Source organism: Phaethon lepturus, unplaced genomic scaffold (assembly GCF_000687285.1).
Source record: "Phaethon lepturus isolate BGI_N335 unplaced genomic scaffold, ASM68728v1 scaffold21883, whole genome shotgun sequence".
Classification (NCBI taxonomy): Eukaryota; Metazoa; Chordata; class Aves; order Phaethontiformes; family Phaethontidae; genus Phaethon; species Phaethon lepturus.
In genome coordinates this window covers 27,217-37,145 of record NW_010528944.1, presented here as the reverse complement: position 1 = coordinate 37,145, position 9,929 = coordinate 27,217, and the positions used below count along the sequence as shown (strand labels likewise).

Here is a 9,929-nt window from a genome sequence, read left to right as displayed (position 1 = left end):
GAATGCCTCTTGCACAGCACGGGCTGCCTGCGCTGAAAGAGCTCTGAGAGATGATTTTAGATGTTACCCACGTCTGAATCTCCTGGAAACTTTACCGTGGAAGCAAGCCATTGCGCACAATCCTGGAGCTAACATCCAAAAGGGGCAAGGAAGGGGCAGCAGGGCCGAACAATGGAATACCTTGTCCTTGGACTGCTCAGAGAAAAGCCAGCAAGCATTCCCCTCCGCTTCCCAGCAAAAAGGGCATGAAGGCGACAATGAACTGAATTTTACCCAGCAGAGCTTCAGTGGCTTTTAATAAGGATGGGATACACTGACCCTTCGTCAAGCAGGGATTTGCTGGGAAACAGAACTTTGTTCTTCATATTCATCTGCGCCTTTGCCGTGGTCACCTTGCTGCAGCAGATCCTCTATGGGAGAAACTATCTCAAAAGGTAAGGGGGGATTTGAAGGAATAGGAAAAGTTGTCTGATCGGGCCGAATGGAGACAGAGATCCAGCCATACGATTGTAACGGTTCAAACCACTTCTCCGTGTTGTGCTGACAGTATTAATATCTTGTCAATCCGGGAAGGTCCATCCAGCACCTGTAATGTCTGCTAGATTATTAATAAAGGAGAATGTCAGGCAGAATATAATGACTTGTTTGTTTCTTAGATTGTGTTTTAGTCCTCAGCTGTTGTAAAAATCTAGGTCTTACTTAACTTAAGCTAGACTGACTTGCATCAGCTGAGTATTTGCCCCTGATCAGATCCTGCCATATGCCATAGGCTTTTCACCCTATGTAAATTCAAGCTGAAATGGCTTGAGAGGCTGAATTAAGGTAGCATGTTCATTGCCTAAACTTTAATGTCTTTAGAATCAAACATGGGAAGGCAATTCCTGAAATCAAAGTGGCGATATTAGTGTTCCAGATAACAGAGAGAGTACTTTATTTTTTCACTGCTATATTCTCATGAATTACTGCTGAGACTGCTTTGTTGTAGAGCACATCAATCTTTGATCAGAAAATGGTACTGCTCTTTTTACAGCAAACACCGGTGGGGATCTTCAAGTGTTTAACCTTGACCCATGCAGAGTTTATTTTACTTAAATCTAGTTTGAGGTGTTACTGCTTGTATGATTTTATAAAGGGGAATGTTTATCTTACATGCTTTGAGGTGAGTGGGTTTCAGTAGTGCAGGCAGCTGCTGTGCAGTTTTTTTGCTGGAATTTAGCTGCATTTTTCCAGAAGAGATCAATGGTTTGGTTCTTGCCTGGTTTGCAACTCATGTAGTTGTTTGCCTTGTGCCAAGAGCGAGCAAAATGCTGACAAATCAGCAAATGTTTCTCACTGGGGCGGAGGGGAGCACAGCAAGCATGATATTAGTATGTATAGACAGGAGCGTCGTAGTTTATCCACAGAGCAATTTGTGTGCCTTGCTTAGCAGTGGGACCTTGGCTGGGGGACTCTACTTTTAGGCACCTCACTTCCAGAAAGATGTGACTCAGTTGGAAGGAGCCGAAGGAAAGCAGAAAGAATGAGCAGAGGTGTAGAAAATGTGTGTTTGTTTGGCTTGGAGAAAATTGAGGGGAGATACGATTAACTGTCTTGAAATACCCAAACTACTTCTGCCAAGAGGAAGGTAATAAACACATCTCTGTGAAGACTCATGGCATGACAAGAAATCATGGACTTAAGTTGCAGCAGAAAAGATTTGGGTTTAACCATGAGGGGAAACTTTGAAAGAAAAAGGCTACCGGAGGAGGTATAAAATCTCCACCTTTGGGGGCTTCAGGAACCTGTTAGGTAGGCAAGGGTAGTACCGAGCTGCCTTGGTGTTGAGAGGATGACTTTATGACCAGTTCAGGTCTCATCTTGCCTTATTTTCTCATTTTTTCCCATTTGTCCTGGAGGCCTTGCAGCCCTACCGATACTTGCTTCTCTAAGTCGAAATGACTGCGACAGGATTAGAGCAATGAAAAATAAATGCCAAGTATAAATTGAAATGAAAAATGGCAAAGTAAAGATAAAATGATGAGGAGATAGAACTAAAATTCTTCCAGAGGGTGATCTCTGTCCTGCCTCATGCCCTGGGAGCCTCTCCTATCATCAGCAGCCTGCAGGGAATGAAAAAAGGCTGATGTCCGGTTCCCAGGCTTGCTAGGAGAAGGTCTGTTTCTGAGCACTTTGCCGTCTAAGGGGCTCAAGCAGGGACGTGCGCAAACATTTTGTCACTTTGACTGGAAAACAGTGTTTATTTAAATGTTTTTTTTTTTATTCCAGCTTGTAACATTTTGTTTCTTTTCCTTTTTTTTTTTTTCATCACAGGAAAGACTCTCAGAGAGGGTCCTTCCCCCCCCTGCCCCAGCGCAGTGCAGGGAAAAAGCGCTTGGGCTCCTTTCTGCTGGGAAGTGATAGTTCTCATCTTTTATGGGAATAAAAATGCAGGATCTGGCAGTCTCGGGCTGTCAGCTATTAATGATAGACAGGTGATTTACATAGCAACCGACATTGTTACCATAATATTATCATGAAGGTACTTTTTCACTTTTTCTGTCCTTCTCTCACTCTCATGTCATGCCAGTACATTATGGTGATCGCTCCCGGGCAGTTCGATTGCAAGCCCGCTCCGGGCAGGGGTAGCTGTAACCTTTAATTACTCTTTTCTTTCACAAACCTCTGGTGTTAAGTCCCCCGTTAGAAGCTGATACTGGCTGTGATGTTCCTTGGACACGTTATAGCTTGCACCTCCAGGGACTATGGTGGAGCTGGTGGTTTTGGAGAGCATCCTTGCCGAGGGAAAGCGGGATATTTATAGCTTTGGTGCTGCTTGCCAAGCTGGAGCTTGGGGACGCTGCCTAAACCTAAAGCCATTTACTCGCTGGGATTCAACTTGCTGCTTGTTTTATGATAGCCTTTGCTTGCATCCCAACATCTGCGACAATAACAGACCTCTGGGCCTCTTCCCAAGGCAGCGGGGAAGAAATTCCCCGGTATATTTAGAGAAACCTGAAAATTGCCCTGAAATACTACTCCAGTACATGTACAATGCTTTTAAGCCTAAATATAACACAGGGCTATCTTGTTTCTTTGTAAGAAGATGGTGGAAATGGGTAAAGGCCAGCAAGGCAGAGGGAAGCTAACCTAAAACAGGCAGTTTGGGCACAACACAGGGGACAGCATAGAGACCGGTCCCAATAAGAGGTCTGGACAAAGGCACCCTTTTCAGGGATAAGGATGGAAAAGTTAGCTGTATGGCTGTAAGCTGTGCCATGCTACTTGTCCTCTTCCCCAAGCAGGGAATGGGCTGGTTATATCGCCATAAAAACCTGCCTGAAGCTCTCCATGGAGCATGCCATGGAGGCTTGTGGTCCCGCGTCTGCCCACAGCCATGCTCCCAAAACCTGGCTGTGGGGATGGCAGGGGAGGATGCTCCAGGAAATAAACTCTCCTCAGTGAAATTTGATAAGGGGACCAGCCTCTGGTCAAGTCCTCTCTTTCCCCTTAATAAGATATTAATGATCTCCTGGCATTGCTGGAAGAAGGGGAGAACGTAGGGATTGAATTTCTAGGTATTCACACATTTTTCACTCACCGTATAATGTTCTCTGCTCCTTCCCCTGCTGTTTTGTACCGTGTCATTGGAAAGCAGAATCCTGCCCACTGTTTTTTTTTTTCCTTTTTTCAGTTTTCCTCCAAATGGGCTGGATGTGGGTGCTCTCGGCAAGGCCAATGCCTCATCCCCATAGTAGCAGCTAAAGTTCTAACGAAAGAGTTAAACTGCAAGCTGGAGAACGACATCGGGAAGCTGCGTTCTCTGTAGCTCCTGATCCTGAGTAAAAAGGATGATGAAATGAGATATAATTAAGGGATTTTAATACAGATCTCTGGGGTAATTATTTTTATTTTAGGATTAATGTGATGATTAAAAATCCACTGCATTGATCTGCTAAAGTAGGTTAAACGCTGTGGACTTCTGCTTAAATCCAGGGCTGCTGCTCGCTTTTGTATTGACTCATCTTTCCGATGCTTGGCTTTCAGCTGAATTTTCTTTTGAATCAGCTGCTCAGCTGAGGGCTGGCCTTTTTTTTGTGAGCTCTTGTTTGGCCAGCAGGGAATAATCCTGGATTACATCAGGAAACTGCCACTACAGTAAAAAATATTGAAATGGTCCCTGTCTTCATCTCCCAACCTGTAGCATGGGAGGGATCAATAGGACGGTCCTTGCCTGCTCTGGCAAGGGAAAAATATCAGAGCAATACTTTACTATATACCTATATTCTATTGGCAGAGAATTCACTAAACACTATTTTTTTAAAAGCCTGACTTCCGCACAGGGTGAGAGTCAGCTGAAGAAGGGAATCTGCCCCTTTAAAAATATTTTTTTTCAACCAAGTGAGGAGAACACATTTTCAAAGCTCTTAGAGACTTTAAACAAAGATTACCCTGGGGTCTGTCAGAGAGGGCACGTACAATAACAAGAATCACACAACAAGAAACAGCAAGCCTTCCCATGCAGGCAGCCTGCGTTATTTGAAAGCTTTACATCTTTTAAATGAGAATGAAACATCACTCCTATGTGTGTGTACCCTATAATTAATATCAGACTCTCATAACTTGAGGTTATACCACCATTCTGGGATTTCTGAAGCAGCTTTTATTCAAGAATTGCAAATCAATCCCCAGACATCTTTACCCCTTTCCTTACCCTCATAAGAAAGATAGCTCATGATCATTTTTTGCACAGCATGGGCAAATGAGGAATTAACCCACAGAAAATAAACCTGGACTACACCTTGAGGCATTATTTGGTCTGTACCATGCTATAAGACCAGATCAGATCTTACTTATACCAGGGACAGCAGCAGTTGTGATGTGAACACAGAGGCCGCATGTGGCCTGAGTCATATTTTATGCTAAGCTGGACTCTCGAGGAACTACAGCCAACTCTTGGCAATTGGGAGCTCCTGCCCCATACGTGGCATGTGCTCCTCTGCCCTGTTCATAACACCCTGTGGAGGTGTTACCCGTAACCTAAGACCATCTATTTCCATTTAAATATTTTTTCCCAAGAGACATAAGCTGAAGGTCACCTAGTGAATCATCTCTCCAACACACAGCTCCATGCCCCCTCCGTCTCTAACCGGAGTGAAATATTATGCCAGCGAAATGACATGCGACCCGTGAGTCACCTTGCTGAATCCCTGATGGGGCTGCAGAACATGTTTTGCTTTTGGTTGGTTTTATTCAGAGGAGAAGAGCACTGGAAACTTCAGGAGACAGCAAAGTCTTGAAGATATCAATATATGTACGCCTGGAACATGGCCATCACCTTAAAGTGACTGGATCTAGTCTAGCATTGCAGGAGAACCTGAGATTCCAGCCATGCTCTTTGTGCTACAGGATATTCCCAAGAGCACGTCAAGAGGCTGGGGACCAGGGTGCCGGCATCCCCATCGTGCCTAACGAGCCTCGCAAAGACAAGGAGCTGAATGAGCTCCCTGAGCGGTCAGAGGAGCACTGGAGCCTGTGCTGGGGGAGAAATGGTGGTGTGACGGAGAGGGCAGAACAAACAGGGAGCTGACAGATTAACTCGGCTGCCTCTAAAGTCCTTCCCCACTGGTCATCCCATTCCCTTTAACATTGCTGCTGTTGCTTGCTTTATATAATGCTTCTGTCTCCCTGTGTCAAGTAAAAGGAGAGAGCTCACAAGTACGTGGCATGTGGGTTAAAGTTCTGCAAAAATTTGCAAACAATCACAGCTTTATCACAGGCTGCAACAGAGACTTTTATTGTGAAAAGCATCCCAAAACCGAAATTTTACCTTCGGCTACTTGGAGCTTTTTTCTGACTCATAATTTTCATTTGCTTTTAAAGAAAAGCGTCGAGTGGCTGAAGTTTCAGCACGGAGCATGAGGGTCTGTCATGCCCTCTCCGGTGCTCCCTGGCAGTGCTGTCTGTGGCTCTGATGCAGAAAACGGGCAGGGTTTGAATCCCTGCTCCCTGCAGACTTGCTTTATTTCCAGCATTATTATGTTGCACCTCAACTGTTGAGACGGCAAAAACACTTGCTGATCCAGTCTGTGAATTGCCAGGCCTTCTCCATTCCCCAGATGACAGTAATTTAAGGTAATGAAAGTCAGTTATTTCCATATTTCACGTGTGCAAGTTGCATTATCCTGAGCGTGTCATTCCCTGGTGTGTTACACCATGGTCCTTTCTAAGCTCCAACCACGGGAGATGTGAGCCACTACAGAGTGACCTACAGACACTTGCCTCTTTCGCTGTGGCTGTGGCCACCTGGTAGTCCCTAATCCAGTTCCCACAAGCCCACCCTTGGGTGTTGGATTGTTGGTTTCCCTAGGGTTTGAATCATGTCGGGCTGTAGGAGCTCTGCAGAATCTTCTTGCCTCACATTAGTGAATTACAGGTGTCCTGTTTACCAGCCAAAAGGTGGGCATCACCCTCACTGATGAATACAGAGACAATTAGATCCTAATTCTAATCCACGTGATACTCAGCAGCAGCTTGCTGCAGTGTCTGACTTTGCTGTGTGGGGATCTACGCCTACTTTTGTCCATGCAAACAGCTCTTTTTGAATATTTGGCTGAATATCTAGGCTAACTCTGCTCTCTGCACTTTACACAGATCTGTTGCCTCTGTGTGACAAAGTAGTGGTTGAGTTTTGCCAATGCTCAGCATTCAACACCTGTGAATCAAAGCCCTTTCACCCAAAGTGGTTCAAAACCCATGACGTTTCTTTCAAAAACGTCTCTGTTATAACCTGCCATCAACTTGGTTTACATCGTTTTGAAAAAATAAGCTGCCTGCCCTCTATGTGTATGGGCAGGTACGAAGTTCAATCTTAGCTACGCTGTAGAAAGCCAAAGCCAGAACCCAGCCTTCCTGCTTGAGTTGTGCTACGCCTGTGTCCCCCACAACCCCGGCTGCGAGCGCCCGCGTCCCCGACCGCTGACTTCCGTGGCCAGTGTTGCAGACCTCCTGGTAATTCGGTCTTTTCTTTTTGACCTGATTGGAGTTTCCTGATCGTTCTTACGCTTGCTGCGTTTGGTTCAGACATCATCGCTGTGCAAAGCTCTGTATTTTCTTACTTTTGCTCTGCCTCTTTCTTACCCTTGATTGCTTTTTCATTTCATTTCTCGTTTTTTAAATCAAGTGTATTCATTGCTCGGCAGTCCATGCCTTCCTCAGGCAAACTGTGGACTTAACCTCTCATTTCTTTGAGGCATCCTTGCCCTCCATTGCTTGCATCCATTTTGCTTTTTCATCAGTCCTGCAGATAGTCAACTCTCCTTCCACGTCCTCTTTATTTAATTAGTTTTATGCTTCAGTTCTCATGATGAAAACCTTAAAAGCAATCTCTGTCACTTCTAGTTTCATGGCACTTTCCATAAGAACAAATACAGCCAAGGCTAGGCTTTTCACACTCCCAGCTGAAAATCTTGGGCAGTCAATAATTTGGAGGTCTTGCACAAATGGTAGGATGAGATTGTGCCCTCTGCTTCTATGCATGGAGAGGGGGAATATCGCCTACTCCTGCCACTGATACTGGGTGCAGTCACATTGACTCTGAATGGCATTTTGCTCATTGTCTTCAGCACGAGTCCTTAATGCAGTTGGGGCTTTATGGGTGTGTTTACATAGAAGAATATACTGCAGTGTAGGGACACTTGACCTGCTGCTATATATATTAGTTTTGGAAACATGTGATGCAAACAAATTAGCTCAGTCAGATCTCTAATGCTATGGTGAGATTGCTTGTGGTACCCATGCTGCGTCAGGTATCTCTGCATGGAGCTACCATCTCGAATGTCAGAATTTCCTGGTGTCTTAAAATATTTGGGATTTCCTGTGAATCTCTGTGCTTGGGCCTTCTTCCCTGAAAACCTGCCTCACTGTCAACTCATTCTGTTGTGGGTTTTGTTTTACCCCCAATTATTATAAATAATAATATTTTGATTATGAACAATTATTTAAAATTAATGGATACTAATTATCTATTACTCCTTGGATGTTTATCTTCCAGCCACAGATCAGAAAAGGAAAGATCTGAAAGGTATCCTTTGATGCCCTTGATGACCTAGGCAACACTTCATCCCATTTAAGCAGATTAGTTGAATGTTGGTATTGATTCTATTTCATCTTTCTTGGGAAGTGATTTTAGATCAGGTTTTTCAGACATTGCATGTGAATATCTGATACAAGGTTTAACCCAAATGTGAAATGTGCTACATGAAACAAAACCTTTTTCTGTGTAATAGTGGTTGTAATCCAGAAGCTTCCCACCTGTGTTTCTCTCTTTAGCTCTTTGTGCTAGTCAAAATATACTTCTCCACCACTTCATTACTACCGTTTCCCTCTGACATGTAGAGCCAAGCTTGTCCCTGGTATAATACTGTATGGCCAAGTGTTTGGTGTAACCAGGCATGCCCATTTCCCACATCCTCCATCCATATTTTGCTTTTCATGGGACCCATATTATTTAATTTTTTCCTTTTGTTGCAAATATGCCATTCCTGTTCTCCCACATATTTTCATACATTTTCAAAACCTTCTCTAAGGGTTTTCTCCCAATAAGACAACGAGCAATCAGCTCAGCAGTTACCTATGGTCAGTCAACTTGCAAAGCCATAGGTCACTAAGGCAGTACATGTATGTGTATGTATCCAGACTAAACCTTGCATTTTGCTAATTTTACTGGAGAAATAAGTATTTTTCTAAAATGGACCAAGTATTTTTCTAACTGGATGGTATTTTTCTAACTGGATGGGTCAGATTCAACTCTGCTTCCACTGAATGTAAATGTGGGCTCACATAAGAAGGGGAGCATCCTGCTCAACTGTATGAGTTGGCCCCAGAAATGTTTTATTTCTTTGTGGCGTACCTGGTAGGGTTATGCCCATGGATTCTCCACTGAAAGAGGCCAACCCACACATGGTGTTTTTCTGGCATTATAGCATGGGTGAATTGGACCTGGACTGCTACAGGCAGGTTTATGTTTCTTTCTTTCATCTATGCTGTGTCTTTCCAGATTGCTGTGCCTTGAATATTTATTTCAAAATGGATTGGAGTGTTTGAAGGCATATTAAACTATTCAAGCATTTGCCTTTCTCTAGTCATCTAATTTCATTGTCTTCAGGGACTGAGTCTGGCCCTTCTGTCAAGAAAGGGGAGTTTTTGGACATAGACTAGCCTGCCTTGACCCTGCTGGGTTGGGTTTGATATCAGCATCTCATTGTCACCTAGTGGATGCTCTACTCCTTTCGAGCCCCTCTGATGTCTTTTCAAGTGCAGTGTAAATAAACGTGCTGTTTCTGACCTATGTGGAAGAAAAAAAGGATCCTTATTTTTTCTTCAAAACTCCTCTTATTGTTATCTCTGTTGGCTCCTATGCTTGTCTTCCCTTGCGCAGCAGTCTGTCGCATTGGAGGCTCCTGACATTCCCCTTTCTTCCCAACCTCCTCTTGCTCTCTGATCCATTTTAGGGAGTGTTTTAGAATCATAGAATCTTAGAATCTTTCTTTGGATTGGAAGGGACCTTTCAAGGCCATCCAGTCCAACCCCCTGCAGTGAGCAGGGACATCTGCAACCAGAGCAGGGTGCTCAGAGCCCCGTCCAGCCTGACCTGGGATGTTTCCAGGGATGGGGCATCCACCACCTCTCTGGGCAACCTGGGACAGGGGTTCACCACCCTCACTATGAAAAATTTCTTCCTTAGATCTAGTCTGGATTTGCCCTCTTTTAGTTTAAAGCCATCACCCCTTGTCCTGTTGCAACAGGCCCTGCTAAAAAGTCTGTCCCCACCTTTCTCCTCAGCCCCTCTCAGCCCTGGCAGCTGCAGGAAGGTCTCCCCGGAGCCTTCTCTGCTCCAGGCTGAGCCCCCCCAGCTCTCCCAGCCTGTCCTCCCAGCAGACGGGTTCCCGCCC

The 9,929-nt window shown here is 44.6% G+C and overlaps 1 protein-coding gene across 2 annotated transcripts in view; it reads left to right on the top strand.

Moving 5' to 3' along the window:
* The first annotated feature begins 303 nt into the window (after positions 1–303).
* LOC104618265 (alpha-2,8-sialyltransferase 8E-like) overlaps positions 304–9,929 on the top strand; it is a 36,394-nt gene continuing 26,768 nt past the window's right edge. For both annotated transcript variants that reach the window (XM_010283811.1, XM_010283810.1), the window contains exon 1: positions 304–434. In XM_010283811.1, coding sequence (XP_010282113.1) covers positions 304–434 — 131 coding nt within the window. The remainder of the gene's footprint in view (positions 435–9,929) is intronic.